General features: G+C 45.5%; 2 protein-coding genes and 1 long non-coding RNA gene across 7 annotated transcripts; 2 read left to right on the top strand and 1 right to left on the bottom strand.

Moving 5' to 3' along the window:
* The first annotated feature begins 7,856 nt into the window (after positions 1-7,856).
* Positions 7,857-12,427, top strand: ftr84 (finTRIM family, member 84). Its single transcript, XM_061830201.1, has 7 exons — positions 7,857-8,429; positions 8,955-9,050; positions 9,153-9,386; positions 9,980-10,136; positions 10,214-10,270; positions 11,250-11,303; positions 11,581-12,427. The coding sequence occupies exons 1-7, from the start codon at positions 7,857-7,859 to the stop codon at positions 12,120-12,122; spliced, it is 1,713 nt and encodes a 570-aa protein (XP_061686185.1). The 3' UTR covers positions 12,123-12,427.
* LOC133506250 (uncharacterized) lies at positions 9,216-13,673 on the bottom strand. Its single transcript, XR_009796439.1, has 3 exons — positions 13,541-13,673; positions 12,481-12,722; positions 9,216-9,353 (listed from the first exon to the last, which is right to left on the bottom strand). It is a non-coding gene; the product is annotated as an uncharacterized LOC133506250 (long non-coding RNA).
* A 199-nt stretch (positions 13,674-13,872) lies between these two features.
* Positions 13,873-16,751, top strand: LOC133506249 (T-cell ecto-ADP-ribosyltransferase 2-like). 5 transcript variants are annotated; one of them, XM_061830206.1, is made up of 3 exons: positions 13,873-14,142; positions 15,673-15,784; positions 15,881-16,751. In XM_061830206.1, exons 2-3 carry the CDS (start codon positions 15,719-15,721, stop codon positions 16,733-16,735), a joined length of 921 nt encoding a protein of 306 aa, XP_061686190.1. In that variant the 5' UTR covers positions 13,873-14,142; positions 15,673-15,718; the 3' UTR covers positions 16,736-16,751. The 5 variants fall into 5 exon arrangements, with proteins under 5 accessions (XP_061686190.1, XP_061686188.1, XP_061686189.1 ...); XM_061830204.1 differs by having other exon boundaries at positions 13,876-14,142; positions 15,869-16,751; XM_061830205.1 differs by lacking the exon at positions 13,873-14,142 and adding an exon at positions 14,280-14,427 and having other exon boundaries at positions 15,869-16,751.
* The last annotated feature ends 550 nt before the right edge of the window (positions 16,752-17,301 follow it).

The raw sequence follows: 17,301 nt of genomic DNA, 5'->3' as shown, positions 1-17,301 counted from the left end.
AAATAGCGGGAGAATATATTCTCATCTGATGAGATCAAAATGGAACTCTTTGGAACCTTTAATGCTCATCACTTTTAGAAGAGAAATGCCACTGCACATTGCCCTTAAAACCAGAACCGAAGTTCAGAGGTGGGAACATGGTGGTGTGGGGCTGCTTTTCAGCAAATGGTATTGGTGAACTTCACATTTATGAAGGAAAGAAAGAAGAATGGGCAGATTTACTGAGATATTTTTGACAAAAATCTCCTGCCATCTACAAGGATGATTAAAATTAAATTGGGGTGGACATTTCAGCAGGTCCAATAGATGCTGACTCTAAATTGGTTTCAAAGGGGGGGAAAGCGGTTAGAAATATCCAGCCTACCACCTGACTGAAAGGAACTGAAGTTCAAGGTCCATAAAAGAAGCCCAAAGAACTTTCAAGATTTGAAAACTGCTTGTGTGTAGGATTGGGCTAAAATCAAAACAGAGCAATGCATTCGACTAGTTTCTGTCATGAGCCAGGCTGGACCACGGCCAAGAGAGGCATGGCCACTGGCCTGTCCGGTGACACCTGTCACCCCTCTCAGCTGTTTAACATTGGGACTGTAATTAGGTGATCTATTTAAGTTGGAGTTTTGTCCCTGGAATTTGCCAAATCGTTACTTAATGTCTCGTTCCCGCACTCTCGCAATACTGTTCCTGATCTCCCGTGTACTGATCCCTGCTTGCCTGCTGACCTTCCTTCTATGCCTGACGTCCTGGTTACCGCTGCTCCCGTTGACTGCCTCATCCTCATCCTTGGAACGAATAAACACTTTTCCCAAAATGCCTCTGCGCTTTCAGAGTCCTGCATTTGGGTACTCCCCCGCACCGATGGGTCATGACAGAACGATCTACAGGACTCAGCAGGAAAGACTCGGCATCGCCGGGAACGACGCCAGGCAAACCGCCTGCCGCAGGACCAAGCATATCCTATCCGGGTAGGCTACATGATGTCGTCCTCTTCATCCTTGTCACACGCACCTCCTGTGTGTCATTATTACGTTCCGACCCCGACCCGTTCACCACCTCATATTTTCTTGGACTCGGATTTTTCAGACTTTGAGGAAGACTTAAATTTATATGACTGGCTGCCTGGGTGCGATTCAGACATTGACTGTGAATTTCCTGTCCCTATCTTTAGTCCCAGTCAATTTGTTTCACCTCCCCGTGTTTCCAGCTCCCGAGTGCCTTTGCCTGGTAGGTCCAGGTCCTCGTCCTCCAATCATTTTTTGGGAACCCATTTGGGTCCTCCGTGTGGCAGCCAGAGGAGACTCCCAAGCAGGGTGCCCCCTTGTGCCTCCCGCTGCGCGGCGACCAAGACACTGCCATCGTCCATCCACTCCTCACCAGCACGACCAAGCTTTGGCGGCGACTGGTTCCTGGCCACCTCACGACCTAGCCTCGGCGGCGACCAGCCCCTGTCCGCCTCACGACCTAACCTTGGTGGTGACCGACCCACAGCTGTCTCCTGACCGAACCTCGGCGGCAACCGATCCCTGGCTGCCTCATAACCACGTACTGGGAGGTCATCATCCAGAGCAGTCGCATGCTTCCGTCTGGTTCCTACTTCGCCGTTGGGTTCCTCCTCAAGGACGTCCGCCCGAATCACCCCGTGGGAACCCTGGTGCTTGGCATCCGGGTCGACCTCCTGACCTGGCCAGCTGGACGCCTCGTTTTTGGTGGTCTGGACGGCCACCAGACAGACTGGGGTTGGGGGGGATGAGCCCTCCCCCGGATCCCTTCCACCTGCCCCTAGACATGTTTTGTGTGTGTGTGTGTGTGTGTGTGTGTGTGTGTGTGTTTCTTCTGTTAGGTTCGTCTGCGATCCGCGCCTTAAAGGGGGGATTCTGTCATGAGCCAGGCTGGACCACGGCCAAGAGGGGCGTGGCCACTGCCCCGGCCGGTGACACCTCTCACTGCTCTCAGCTGTTTAAAGCTCGGGTGTCATCCCCATAAACATTCTAAAATGGATATTGTAATAAAAACTACATATATTCACTTATTCACTTCAATGTCTATACGGGAATAAAAAATTAGCGGAGAGCGCGTCATCCATTCACAAAGTTGCGCAATTGAGTGTCCCCCAACATCCAAGTGGTCGCCATATTAGTCGCGTCCTCTTTCCTTGACGTCATCGTCACTTCCGCCGTTGAAAACGCACAGTGCCTGCTACTATGGAAGCCGTACAACAGAGATATTCGCATTTTTCCAACGCCCCTTCTGACACCGAAGCTCTTTTCGAAAAGGACAACACCACACAACCGAGTGAAGTTACCGGGGCAATATTACACTATTGTTTCGAGCCCTCAGGGCAATATTAGACTATTGTTTCGAGCCATATTCAGATGATATCCGATCACGGCCAAACCGCATCCCATCCGATCCACTCCCGCGGCGGAGATAAGCCATCGCGACTCATCGCAGCTGGCTGGTGTGGCTTATAACAGAGCCGAGCGGTGCTGCTTTAGTCACAGTCGAGCCGGGGCGCTTTATGCGCGCACGCTACTGAGTAACACATTCTCGGCTGGGTTCTTCAGAGCCGCCCCCATCGCAAAGCCCGACGCGCAGCCTTCGCAGAAGCTGTGACCACCGGACGCAGCGCCTCAGCCCGTGTGGCTGAGTTTTGGAGCCCGTGGTGGCATATAAGGAGGAGGTGGAGCCTAGCTATGTTGCTTTTAGGGGTATGTTCAAAGTTGCCACAGTACGCGATGAACACTATCAAGACATTGTTGGCTGGGCGACACGCACATCAACACATTTCATACGCGGATCTTTTGTTACGTTATGAGAGAGACCGATTATGTGGTCCGCCATAAACAATTTTTTTTTTTTTAGTAGCTGTATACACACCTACCTGTTATTTGGAATCCACAAAGCTCTCGTCCTCTGCACCCGTGCAATCCATTTTTCACAACGAATAGGGTCTCTTTCAAACTTATGAAGGGTAATTCCATTCTCCCGAGTGTTCAAGCTATCTCCAGCAATGCAATGAGCCAGAATTTTGGCTAACACGAAGGAACAATGAGCTACCTTCCCGGAGGTAAAACTAATGGAAACAAACGAGTCCACGAGGGGACGCCTCTGTGCTGTACGTCACTTACTGCTTATTCTCGAAAACAAATCCCTCGAGAGGATTTTCATGGCGGGAGTTACAAAAAGCTGTATATGTCAAAATCATGTTTTGTGGTGAAAAAACACATGGGACTATATTGGCTGTGGGTTTTTCCATTAATAATATACCAAAAATCATCTGTTTGATGACACTTGACCTTTAATATTGGGACTGTAATTAAATGATGTATTTAAGTTGGAGTTTTGTCACTGGCATTTGCCAGATCGTTGCTTAATGTCTCCTTCCCGCACTCTCGCAATCCTGTTCCTGATCTCACGTGGACCGATCCCTGCTTAGCCACTGACTGTCATGATCCTGCCGCTTCAGCATGAGCTGTGCAGGTGCCCGCACGGCTGCGCTGATTGGGAGGCGCACACCTGCTCCTCATGCGGGCTGATCATCCCCTGTATAGATAGGACCCGGTGACGACTGGTCCTCCGCCAGTTCGTTGAGCTTTATGTCCCGTTCCAGCACCCTCGTATTCCTGACTGAACCTGTGTGTACCGACCTTCGTCCGTTCTCCGACCAACCCTGTAAGCCTGACTTCTTGACACTCCTGCCTGCGTTGATTGGATCCCCGTGTACCGACTCCTGCCTGTCCGCTCATCTGTTGTCTTCGCCCGACGTCAGAACTACCGCTGCTGCACCGGACTACCTGCTCGATCCCCGACCTCTGCGTACAATAAACGTGTCTCTTCTTGAACTACCTTGCGTCTTCCGAGTTCCTGCATTTGGGTCCTACCCGCGTTTCCGATGGGACGTGACAGAACGAACTGGCCTGTACAGGACCCAGCAGGAAAGACCCGGCGTCGCCGGGACCGACGCAAGGTAGACCGTCTGCCGGAGGACCAAGCCTGCCCAATCCGGGTAGGCTCCCTGATGTCCTCCACTTCCGTGTCTTACGCTCCGCCAGCGAGGTATGAATACGTCCCGAACACGACCCGTCCGGCTCCTCATATTCTTCTGGACTCTGACTTTTCGGAATATGAGAAGGACCACGATTTGTATGACCGGCTGCCTGAGTACGACTCCGACGAATTTGAATATGAATCTGCTCGTCCGATCTTTCACCCCAGTCAGTTTGCGCCGCCTCCCCGCGTTTCCAGCACCCGAGCGACTTCGCCCGGTAGATCCAAGTACACTAATCGGTACGAGGGAACCCGATTGGCCATCTACCCGGGACCTCCGCGTGGCGGACAGAGGAGACGCCCCGGCCGGGCGCTCCCTGGTGTCTCTCGCTGCGCGGCAACGAAGACAACGTCCTCCCACTCCTCGCCGGCAACGGTGAGACCGGCAGACCCGCAGCAGGTGGCGAAGCTTCCAGCCCAGAGGGAGGAGGAGTCGCCAAATCCCGAGGCGTTCTGCCGCGAACTGCGGGCGGAGATTGAGCGGCAGAGCGCGGAATTGGCGGCTCTCACGGCCCAGGTCCGGCAAGGATTGGCGATCCAGCCGAGCTACGCTGACGTCGCAACGGCGACGGACTCGCTGCTGACTCAGGTTCACGTTGCCGTGGAAACCGACCCGCCCCCTTGCCAAGTGCACGCCACAGTGGGAACAGACTCGCCACCTCGCCAAGTGCACGTAGCTGTGGAGACTGACCCGCCTCCTCGCCATTCCCACGTCAAGGTTTTGGCGGTTCCGAGCAGAGCTCACGCGGCAGTTGGAACTGACCCGCTCCCGAGACACGCCCACGTGTCAGTTTCGACTGACTCCCCGCCTACTCAGGTTCACGTTGCCCTGGAAACGGATTCGCCACCGCGCCACGCCCACGTTGCCGTTTCAACGGATGCAGTGCAAGCTCACGTGCCAGTGGGGACCGACCCGACGCCGCCTCACGTTGCTGTCCAGGAGGTGGCGACGTCTCCACAGCCGGTTCTCGTCCGTGCTCTGGAGTGGCAGTGGCGACCGGCCCGCGGACGTTCCCCGTTCCTGCTCTGTCGGCGACCGGCCCGCGGACATTCCCCGTTCCTGCTCTGTCGGCGACCGGCCCGCGGCCGCTCCCCGTTCCTGCTCTGTCGGAGACGGGCACGCCCTCACGTTCCTGTCCAGTAGGTGGTGACAGTTCCCCAGCCGCCTCACGCTCCCGTCCAGGAGGAGGTGGAGTTGGTGATGCTGCTGCAGCCTTCTCACGTTGCTGTCCAGGAGGGGGCGGCGATGGCGCCGCCTTCTCACGTTGCTGTCCAGGAGGGGGCGGCGATGGCGCCGCCTTCTCACGTTGCTGTCCAGGAGGGGGCAGCGATGGCGCCGCCTTCTCAAGTTGCTGTCCAGGAGGGGGCGGCGATGGCGCCGCCTTCTCAAGTTGCTGTCCAGGAGGGGGCGGCGATGGCACCGCCTTCTCAAGTTGCTCTCCAGGAGGGGGCGGTGATGGCGCCGCCTTCTCACATCCCTGTCCAGGAGGGGGCGGTACTGGCGCCGCCGCCTTCTCACGTCCCTGTCCAGGAGGGGGCGGTACTGGCGCCGCCGCCTTCTCACGTCCCTGTCCAGCAGGCGCTGGGGAGTTCTGTGGAGCCACCCAGGAGCTGGAGAGACTTCGGGGTGGCAGTCATGGCTCTGGTCCTGCTCTCCATCATCTTCTTCGCTCCTGAGTTCGCCCAGCCGCTTCAGGACCTGGCCTCGTTGGCGACCAATCCCTGGTCGTCTTGCAACGACGGCGTGGGAGGTTTTCGTCCGGAGCAGTGGCCTCCCTCGTTCTGGTTCCTGCCTCGCCGTTTGGTTCCTCACAGAGGTCGTCCGCCCGAATCGTCCCATGGGGACCCTGGTGCTTGGCGTCCAGGTCGTCCTCCTGACCTGTCCGCCCGGACGCCTCGTGTTTGGTGGCCTGGATGGCCACCAGTCTGGGGTTCAGGGGGGGGCGTCCGTTCTCCGACCAACCCTGTAAGCCTAACTTCTTGACACTCCTGCCTGCGTTGATTGGTTCCCCGTGTACCGACTCCTGCCTGTCCGCTCATCTGTTGTCTTCGCCCGACGTCACAACTACCGCTGCTGCACCGGACTACCTGCTCGATCCCCGACCTCTGCGTACAATAAACGTGTCTCTTCTTGAACTACCTTGCGTCTTCCGAGTTCCTGCATTTGGGTCCTACCTCTCGTTCCGATGGGACGTGACACTGACCTGCCTTCTACGCCTGACATCCTGGTTACCGCTGTTCCCGTTGAATGTCTGCCTGATCCCCGACCTTGGAACGAATAAACACTTTTCCCAAGATGCCTCTGCGCCTCCGGAGTCCTGCATCTGGGTCATCCCCCACACCGATAGGTCGTGACAGTTTCTCCATAGAGTATCTTCTTTAACCTTTATCTTTAACATCATCTTCAACCTGTCATTCTAAACAAAGGCTTTTGTACAAAATATTAAATAAATACCAGTTGATGTGATCAATCATTTTTCTCTGTCATTTCACATGATTATATACAATCTAATTTCAGAGCTTTTTTGTTGTATGTGTATGTGTATGTGATTACATGGGTTGTTTCCAATATCTGGAGAAAATTTCAGCTCAGTAGCACCTTTGGAAATATATTTAGTGAGAAAAATGGTGATGTTAAATATTTATTTGAGCTGGTGTATATATTACATTAAACTGTTGCTAAACGCCCACTTTTCACACCTGATCTCATCCTGCTCTGTCACTTAGCACAGTTTGTCCGCTTTAACATATTTGCCTGGGTGCCCACATCCAGCATATTTTCAATTCCCAGGGTAAACAGAGTTGTTTTCAAAACAGCCACCACCATGAGACACTGCTCAATCACATGGAAAGTTGGAAACAGTTGGAAGCGTATCAACAATCAGTTTGTGGAATTGTGCATAAATCCACAATAAATGAATTGTGTGTGTGTGTGTGTGTGTGTGTGTGTGTGTGTGTGTGTGTGTGGTGTGTGTGTGTGTGTGTGTGTGTGTGTGTGTGTGTGTGTGTGTGTGTGTGTGTGTGTTGTCAATGGACTGTGTGCCAACGCACCTGAAACTCAGCCACAGTTCAATCCTGTTCATTTATTGTACACTGCAAACATCTTAAGGTTCAATGACTGCTGATTTAAAGGCCTTTTTCACAGTCAATCATTTTGACACAGTAAAAGCCAGTAGTAAGGACATCAGTCCACATTTTAAATAATACTCAACTGGTTTCCTTACAATTCAGGATTTAGAGACAGTTTATTGCAGGTTTTTTTATTGTTGTATAATTTGCCATTGCTTTTCTTTTACTTTCCTGGAGAGCAGGAAAAACATTAGACCAAAAAGTATATGGATCATTAATGCAATTGTATAATTTTCAATGACTATTCTTGTTCAGCAGTCTCTGACTTGTTTTTTTCCCCTCTTTTATATATTCGGAATCTATTAAAGTATGTATGGTTCCAACAACATTTCAAAGTTTCTCCATTAATCTATAAAAAAGAGTCAATACATTATTTTAAGAAACTGCCATGGTCATAACGTGCTGTATTTGTGTGTGAATTGGTAGATACATTTTGACAGGGTTGCAGACTCCTATATTGACTCACAAAATGGGGGAAAGAAGAATTGAGGGTGAAAAGCCATAGTCTGTTTGTAGTCTACACAAAACATCCCCTTCTGAAATGTCAGCATAAAATAGCATGGTCTCACCGTGTTGGGTCACTTCTGCCTTATTTGTTTGAGATACTTCTTGACTGAGTCACAGGACTTTGCAGGACTACATATGTTAAGAAGGCTGTGCTTCCACTTTTTTCTCCAAGAATCATGGCTGACTCAAGTTTCCCCTTACCTCCGGACGACATATGCCCTCTTTGTGTGGATGCCCTGAGAGACCCAGTCACCATCCCATGTGGGGACACTTACTGCTTGGACTGCATCAAGATCTACTGGGATCAGTATGACCATATGGGTGTGTACAGCTGCCCCCAGTGTAGAGCAACCTTCACGCCGAGGCCCGTGCTGAGACGTAATCTACCGGACACCTACCAGGAGCCCCGCCGCCAGTTTCCAGAGCTTACTCCTTTCCCCTACATGCAGCAAGAGTCCTTCTGTGATTTCTGCGTGGGTCGGCGCAACAAGGCGGTCAAGTCCTGCCTAATGTGCCTGGCTTACTACTGTGAAACGCACGTGAAGCCGCATTATGAGTCGTCCACGTTCAAGCGACACAAGTTGGTGGATGAAACTGGCCACTTGGACAGGAAGATCTGCCCACAGCATGAAAAGGGCCTGGAGCTGTTCTGCCGCTCCGACCAGATGTGTATATGTGTGTTGTGTACTGTTCGGGAGCATCGCAGCCACAACATCACCTCTGCAGAGGAGGAGCGCATTGAGAAACAGGTACAGCAAGTGTGACTAAAAATACAGTACACAGAAATTTGGGACTGTTTATTCAATAAAAGCTCTAAAAGGTACTTTCACATAAGGTACCGGTACTTGAATTTAGGATGCCCTGGTTATTTGCTGGCCCATCGTTACACAAAACAGCAATGATTACACCCTCTTTATTGGTTAATCTAAATATCACTTATAGCAAGGGTTAGTCAGTTACATCACTCACTCTTCCATGGACTGTCTGCATATTGGGTGGTTACAGCTTTCACTCTTAACCACACTAATCACTGGCCTAAAGTTCACTTTCTGTCAAAGTGACAGCAAAAATCGCAAAGGTGTTTAAAATATTCGAACCTTTAATGGATCGTTAATAGAACCCTTTCTTGAGGATCTTTTTAATAATTATCAAAGAAAATGTCATACCGGCCATACACAAACACATAGAAACAAAATGTAGTCAGCCTCCAATATACTGATGTAAGAAGATATGAGATGTAATAAGTCCTTCTGATAATCCTTTTTTTCTGTCAGAAAGTGCTGGTGGTGACACAGTCTGAAGTCCAGCACATTATTCAGGAGAGGATGAAAGAGCTGCAAGAGCTCAAACATAATGTTGACGTTCTCAAAGTAAGACCAAAAGAAATCGAGACACTTTGACACGTAGTGAGTCAACCCAAAATGTTATTTTATGTAATTTGAGCATCCTGACAAAGTGACCCTTCCTGTTAGAGCTGTGCCCACCGGGCCCAATCCGAGAGTAATAAGACATTCCACGAGATGCTACAGGCAGTGGAGCGCTGGAAGGCTGAAATCCATCAGCTGATAACAACCAACATGCAGGCGGCCATGTCCCAAGCCGACGGCTACGTGGAGCGCCTGGAACAGGAGATACTCGAGCTCCAGCGAAGAGATGCCGAGCTGAGGCAGATTCTGGAAACGGAAGACAACATTCACTTTCTACAGGTCACTCATTTTCATTCGTTTCTTTGTCATATCTGCGTTGTTTTACAATGCTGTTGCTTTTGCCTCTTGAGCACCCCTTGATTTCTTTTTGATCAGTCTCCAGTTCATTTCCCATCTTAGTGTCATCCATTTGAACAGGTGTAAAAAAACGACAAAGAAATTCTTGAGTAGACAAACTGAGAACTCCTAAAAATATGGTTTTGGAACAGTTCTGAACGTATTCTAGTGCGCTTTGTGCATGATCCAAAACATATCCAACCTCAGTCCACAGGAGTCACATATGAATGAACAATTTTTTTTCTTCTTTTTACCCAAGACTCTTTTGTAATGTCTTCAAACCTATTAAAATATTCATAATATACTCGTGTTTTTTTAACTTGAGGAATTCATGAAAAACAGCTCAATTAATAAATAACTGCTCATGTAAGTTGGCATTCAATTACAAACTAGTTGGTTGGTTGGTCAGTTTTCTAAATGTAATAAAGGTCAGTAGAGTTCTACTCCATTACACACAAAGCAGCACTATGAAAAATGTTTTATTTAAAATTTGTTTTGATGATGTTTTTTTTTTTTTTTGCTGCATTGTTGACCAGAATTTTCCCACCCTGTGTGTTGCTCCGGAAGCCATGGTGCCCAAGGTGCTCATCAACCCTCAATTCTCATTCAGTGATATGAGCAAAACAGCCACAGAAATGAAGGAACATCTGGATGATGTATGTAAAAAGGAACTCAATCAAATCTCCAAAACAGGTTTGTCCAAAATACAAAAAAGAACATTGTAACTACTAATATAGAGACTGACAAATGCACTGTGCCTCCTTTAACAGTAGGTGAAACATCTGTGTACATCCTTTTGCCAAGAAATGGAGACAAGCGACTCAAAGGTAAGTGTGAACTGAAACAAAAAATAAAATAAAAAACAGCAAACATACGGTATGTAAAAATAAAACAAGTACAAAAATAAGTATATATGTATAGGATTTCTCTGCTGAAATGATGCCTTTTGTCAATAAATCTAATACTGTTCCGTAAAACATGTGCTGTTAATGTAATTTTTTTTTTTGTCTTGGTCGTGGTCCTTAGTGGGTTGGACCACCGTCACAAAGGTTGTGAAATAAGGCCCCACCTGGACTGGATGGTGACATAGTGTAAAAGTTGACGACTTTGAAAAAAATAAAAATAAAAAGTAATAAGTGCACTGTGTTAATCAGATACATGTTCAAAAATTACATGCTTACAAACTGATAATTGGCTCAAAAATGTGTTGTCAATAGTTGGCAAATGCCAACAATAATACACTCTTTTAAAAGCCAAGACATAGAGCTAGTGTAATACACAAGTTCAACCACAGGATGTAGACAAAGAGAAATGTCACTCAATTGGATGTCATACAATCTTACAGTTAATGCTTGCTTTAAGGCTTATTTGCCAAAATATATAACTGTTAACAGATCAGTTATCTTAAGAATTGATTTTCATTCATTCCAGTATTGAACCCTCAATCAAATCAATATGCAATGATTTATTTAACACTTGGTGTTTATTTAAATGAGCCTATTGGCGTCTGACTCACTGTGGTACTCCATTGGCACTGCAATGAGGCACCTGGGGGAACCGGATGCTATTAGATTTAGCTGTTTCGAAACAAGTTCATTCTGTTCCTAAGCCATGAAACTGATGTTGCTTAAAAACAGGAAATGATTAAAAAGGGAAATCAAGGACATTCCAATTGCCCAAAAGGAATGAGGATGACAAAAAAGAAATGCAAATTTCTGAGGTTTTTCTTTAACGTCTAGAAACAGGCTCATTTGATCTCAACTAAAGAAGAAATGTTTCACATTTCATATTTTCATACCAACACAGTTCCAAACAGAGTGGATTTCGAGGAGCCAAAAGCAAGATCAGACTTCTTAAGATGTAAGTATTTAATTGCACATTCTTTTGTCTTACTTTCTACCTCGCATTAACGTCAGGGTTACCTCTTTGGGGCCAATGGCGTGAATGCTATTTTTTCAGCCCCTTGGAGATGGTCGCTGAGAATCATCACAAGGTTTCTCTGTCTAACATAATCCCTGTCCATACTTCAGAACATTTTATTTCCAGACATGGATAGATAGATGTCAATAGTGTGTTAACATGGACGAACTGTGAGTCTTGATTGTTCAGTTCGGTAAACAAATGGGTTTATTTTCAGATTCCTGTAAGATGTCATTCGATCCAAATACAGCCTATAAGGAGCTGGTCCTCTCAGACGGGAACCAGAAGGTCACCAGGAAGAAAGCAATCCAGTTTTATCCTGATCATCCAGAGCGCTTCGACAGCTTTTCCCAAGTGCTGTGCAAAGAGCCGCTTACTGGTTTCAGATTTTACTGGGAGGCGGAGTGGAGTGGGGAGTTTTCCCTCGGAGTGGCCTATAAAAGTATCAGTCGCAAGGGAAAGAACTCACACAGTCTGCTGGGCTACAACAACAAGTCTTGGAGTCTGCTCTGCTCAGACTCGGGATATTCCGCCTGGCACAACAAAACAGACCGTGACCTTGGGGAGGTTCCCCGGGCGTCACGAATTGGCGTGTACCTGGACTATGCTGGCAACACTGTGGCATTTTATTCCGTCTCAGAAACAATGGCGCTCATCCACAGATTTAAAGCTCAGTTCAGTGAGCCTTTGTATGCAGGCTTTGGTGTGGGCTCTTCCGTTACTCTTTGTCAACTCAAACAGAATTCTTCACCTTTCTGAGATAAGTTGCTTGATATTGTGCTTTGTTATATAACTCCCAACATTTAAAATATGCAGTCATTTAATCATGACACCTTGAGAAACATTCAATTGGGACACTGTTTGCAACAATGAAAAATAGCACTTCTGTCATTGCCGTGGCACGCTTCAGAGTATGTTTGCTTTACTTCCCTTTTGTAGTTATTAGTCATGTAATCAGTACAGTATTCGTTTGTCTGATCATTAAAGTTTTTAAAGTTGAATTCTTCCTTCACTATACAATGGTCGGGGCACTTTTGTTTGCCAGTTCTGCATATCATGTTCAACAGCGCCTGCAATAAGAGAGGCAAAATGAAATGTTTCTCTCAATGATACTCACCTTTTTTGTATCAACATTCTTGCAGGGCTCTTTGGTGGATCATATGATGAGACACACCTTGGCCAGGGAACTTCATATCGGATAGTGCCAAAACCACAGATGGTGTAGGGTTGCATTTGTCTTCTGTGGCTTCAGTTCCCACACAGACAGAGTGTGAATGTTCTGTGTCTGTGCTGTGGCTGACTGGCAATTAGTCCAGGGTGGCGAAAGTCAGATGAGATAGGCTCCAAACCCCCATGAGGCTGGACAGGAAAAAATAAAATCGATGGAGCGACACCCAAAACATATCAAACTATGCTAGACGACTTCAGGGGAAAAATAATTTCTCAGCACATTGTTTCAATAATGTTTTCTACTTTCAAAACACAGCTGAATTTAAATTGGAGAGTGTCTGTACTTTCTTACACCCCACGTTTTCTGATAGTACTTCTCATTGTGAGCCCAAGCCTGTGTGAGGTTTTTGTCTGGGTTCGTATTGAGAAAATAGCCCCTCTGCACTTTGTACTCTATCTTGTCTCTGCACTCTGCATACAATACATGTCATCAACAGCAGCCACATGCAGCTCGAGTGGAACATCGCCCTAAAACCATCGTTCTGACAACTACAAGAATGTTAGCAGAGAAATACATTAATAAAACGATTCACAGACCTGCACTTTGACGTCAGGCCCAAGCTTTACCAAAAAAAAAAAAAAAAAAAAGATTTCGACTGGGCTGAGCATTTTTGGTTCTTTCCAGAAATTTTAATCTAAATAAATCGTAGCTTTGTGTAATTTTTGGAAAGTTAGATGGTCTCTAGATCAGTCTTTCCCAGGATTTTAGCAGAGGCACATATTTTAGATGAGGCAGAAGTTCTGAACTTAACTATACATTTGGCCAGAAGGTTTGTTGTTTCCAAGCACAGTGGCAAGCATGTGGAAAAGATATCAAACGACAGGCCAGCCTGGATCAGTTGTGGTGAAAGGCAACAACCAGAAACATGACTATGCAATATGCTCCTTTGTGCTTAGACACTCAGAAACAGAACCCAAACAGGTAACACGAAGGTCTCAAGACTGACCTAAGGCCACAACCTGGCATAATGCAGCGTGATCAAAAGTATTTGAGTCGAGTCGAGTTGCTCTGCAGTGCTGAATATTCAGTCTTTTGTCATTAACCATTAAAAGGTCTAATCCAGAGGACCTATATTTTATTTATTAATCACACAAACATAGCTAATTTTTCATTTAAAAAAAAACATTTTTAAAAATTCTCAACACAACTAATTAATTAAATAAATTAGCGCCAAAGTGCACATTTTCTTTCTAATCCCAATGCCTCCGATGTCTGTTTCAACCCGAGGCTCTGTTGAAACTGCTTCCGTGTGACGTCACGCCAAGAAAACCCCAGTAAACAATGGCTTCCTACACAGAGAATCATACACGCTGCGTGTGGGATCGAGATGAGATAGACAGCAGTGATGAAGAAGTTTTTATGGAATGTTCTGTGGAAGAGATAGGAACTGAAGAGGAGGAATTTTCTTATTCTTCCCATGTTCAAAAAGCATCCCATGCAGGTATAATTGAACCATATATGTTCGAAGTTGACGAATGCAACACAAGGACCAGATTTAGTGAGACCTGACAAAGTTTACGTGGAACTTCACACCCAAAACACAGACTGGTAGGTGCCTCAAGAAAACTACGTACACCTTGTTGACGAAATAATCTAATTCAAACACGTTTAAACGTCAGATGCTGCTTTCACACAACAGTGAGACCTTTGTTGTTGTTGTTGTACTAGTTACTGAGTTTGCGTACAACAAAAATCGAAAGGTAGATACTTGTCAATACTAAACAATTGAACACGTACGTATTACTTGCTACCGAAGCCAAGTGAACGCTGTACTGGGTTTACAAAGCAGTCCTCCGTGAAATGCTTGGAACATATTACTGTCCACTTTGATTTGTAAGTCCAATGCGCCCGCTTTGTCTTCACAAACCTGGTCCATAACCTGCCTATATGTTCATCTTTCGGCCATTCATGTAAGGTGACTCCGTCAGCGTTTGATGCAGAACAGCCATATACAACATACTTCCTCACCATCTTTGCTAGCTTTTTCAATCTTTTGCTTGCGTGACATAACATTCCGGGGAGATACAGAACTTGCCGAATCTAAGTGACATTTCGAAACTGACTTTGACGCTAATTTATTTCATTTCTGTTGTGTTGAGAATTTTTAAAATACTTCTTGTGAAATTTTAGCTACATTTGTATGAAATACAAATAAAATAAATTTCCTCTGGATTAGACCTGTAATTAAAAAAAATATACCACAAATCCTTATTTTCAAAGACATGTTATACACTTCCTCATTACAATGGGTAATTGTAACTTTGCGTGAATAGATTCAGAACGAGAGACATTGACGTCAGTGTTGCAGTGTGGGGTGTGGCAAGACAAGCAGATCTGGTTTGCATCTCATTTGGCCAGGGTGCTGAATGAAAAGAAAAAAGTAAAACTAAGACAACATACAAAAGTCAAAAACAGGTCACGGTAATAGTATTTGTCTCGAAATTAAGAACAAATCTCCACCACAAGGCTTCACTAAATGGGGTAAGACCAAATTATTTTGAGTGACTCACAAAGTAATTTCTTTATTTTTTAAATATTTATTTGGATTTGTAAGGCATTACTGTAGATCGTAGAGTTAAAGAGGCCAAATAAAACAAAAAGAATGAATGCTTTGCTCACTCATCCAATGCTAAAAACATTTAATTCAGGTTACATATAGAAACGTATGTTAAGCCATTGCTATTTGAAAGGAGATAAAAATGTTTGATTAAACAATATTGTCATTGAAGCTGGCATATTTGCTCTGTCTGGTGGCAAGACTTTTCTTTTGTGTGTTATGGGATTTAGCACATGTGCATGGAGCATAAACTGACATTTATCATCTGCTTGATTTGCTTACTGTTTGCTTTTGATTAGATTTTTGCACAGTTTCCTATTTAATTCTGGTGAGAAACTGTTGTCGATACATGTTCTTCTTAATGTTAACTTCCAAGTGGTAATAATCAAGAACCATGTAGAGTCATATAAAATCAAAGTACTGTGGAACTTTGAACACTGGGTCAAATATGATTCGTTCCTGAACACTGGTAGGAAGTCATTTATTTTTGATTCCCTTTTTAATTATTACTTGTCTTCCAGATGCACTTGGCTGAAGAACCTAGCATGTATCGCTACGTTTCTTCTCATGACATGCCTAATGGTGTCTGTCATCATATATCTCCGGTCCCACTGTCAGTACATATCTGGAAAGGTACTTGCATAAAATTCTTTGGAGAAAATGTTGGATTTTCTCCTATTGGATCAATGCTGACCCACCACTTTTCTTTTTGTTGAGAATTCTACACAGGCCTTCAACGCCAGGCAATATGGCTGCGATACAAAACCCATTGTATTGACTGATACGATCGTGCTAAAGACAATGGGATCCTATAAAAACTTCAGTCAAGCTTGGAGCGAGGCAGAAGAAAAAGCAAGGAAGCCAGCACACAGATATATTGAGAAACAACATGCTGTGGCCATATACATGTATACAGAATCTTTCCTTAAGAATTCCAACAAAAAAGTGGACACGCCGAACATAAGTGGACATCAAATGAGCAAAAATGACACAATATATATTGATCCGAGGCTTTATTCTTCTCTGAGTGAAGCCATTCGGGGTCTGAAAAACAGCCAGGTAACATGTCTAAAAGGCAGCTACAGAACACAAAGGCACTTACATGTGGACATCTCTAACAAACAAGTCCGGTTCGGCTCATTTATTTTAGCTTCTGACAAAAAGAGTCTCCAACGGAGTTCTGCATGTTTTGAGATGAAAACGTGTTTCGGTGCCGATATAAGCCATTACTCTGCGCTGGGAATAAATAATCAGGTGCTGATTCCTCCATATGAGGTCTTCAAAGTGTCTGCTGTCCACGTTGACTTCACGGAGGACTGTAACATCACCTACAAATTGGAGAGCAACCTCAACTGTGTGTATGATACAAAGGGAGAGATGTTACATTTGATATCTGCATCACAAGGGGAAGAATTGTGGTGCATGGTCATTGCTGTTTTTGTCACCGCTCTCTGCCTCCTGGCATCGCTCATTGTTTTCAAACTATATCAAAAGAAATCTCATCCTCAAAGTCTTTATTTCCAACAAGTAACCGATTTTCAGGATGGGAATGTCATGCATACATCATCATTCAATCTTAAATAAATGTAATTTCCTTGAACTACTTGTTATTTGTATTTATTAATTGCTGTGATTGTTCTTGTCAGTATGGCTCTTGTTTGATCTTTGGAATGAGGGACACCGAAGATTTCAAATAATTACAGTTCCAATCGTCTCTGAAACATTTCTCATCTCTGTCACTATCCATACAGTTTAGCACAGCATTGTATTTTTTTAAGGAAATAAACTTTAAGAAACAATTTGATATATATGAATACATACAGTATACTCACTCTCTTCCAACTGGACATGTCCAAACCATCGAAATCTGCTCTCTCAAACCTTGTATCTAAAACATCCAACTTTTGCTGTCCCTCTAATGAGCTCATTTCGAATTCTATCCAACCTGCGAGAACCTTAAGATCTTCATTTCTACTGCCTCCAGTTCTGCTTTCTGTTGTCTCTTCAGTGTCTATAATGGCTGGCCACACCACTGTTTTATAAACTTTGCCCTTCATCTGAGCAGAGACTCTTCTGTCACATAACAGCCTCCACAGGTATGTCATCAGGACCAACTGCCTTTTCAATTTTTCATCCTCTTTTGTGCCTTT

The sequence above is a fragment of the Syngnathoides biaculeatus genome, chromosome 9 (assembly GCF_019802595.1).
Source record: "Syngnathoides biaculeatus isolate LvHL_M chromosome 9, ASM1980259v1, whole genome shotgun sequence".
NCBI classification, from domain to species: domain Eukaryota; kingdom Metazoa; phylum Chordata; class Actinopteri; order Syngnathiformes; family Syngnathidae; genus Syngnathoides; species Syngnathoides biaculeatus.
The sequence above is the reverse complement of the archived record's forward strand: the minus strand, read 5'-3'. Positions and strand labels throughout refer to the sequence as shown.

Bases quoted from the DNA above. Each gene is read 5' to 3' on its own strand.
- LOC133506249 (XM_061830202.1), top strand. The intron at 15,785-15,868 runs GTACTTGCATAA...CTTTTTGTTGAG, and splicing joins GTCAGTACATATCTGGAAAG to AATTCTACACAGGCCTTCAA.
- ftr84 (XM_061830201.1), top strand. From the start codon at position 7,857: ATGGCTGACTCAAGTTTCCCCTTACCTCCGGACGACATATGCCCTCTT. The intron at 9,051-9,152 runs GTAAGACCAAAA...CCTTCCTGTTAG, and splicing joins ATAATGTTGACGTTCTCAAA to AGCTGTGCCCACCGGGCCCA. The intron at 9,387-9,979 runs GTCACTCATTTT...ATTGTTGACCAG, and splicing joins ACAACATTCACTTTCTACAG to AATTTTCCCACCCTGTGTGT.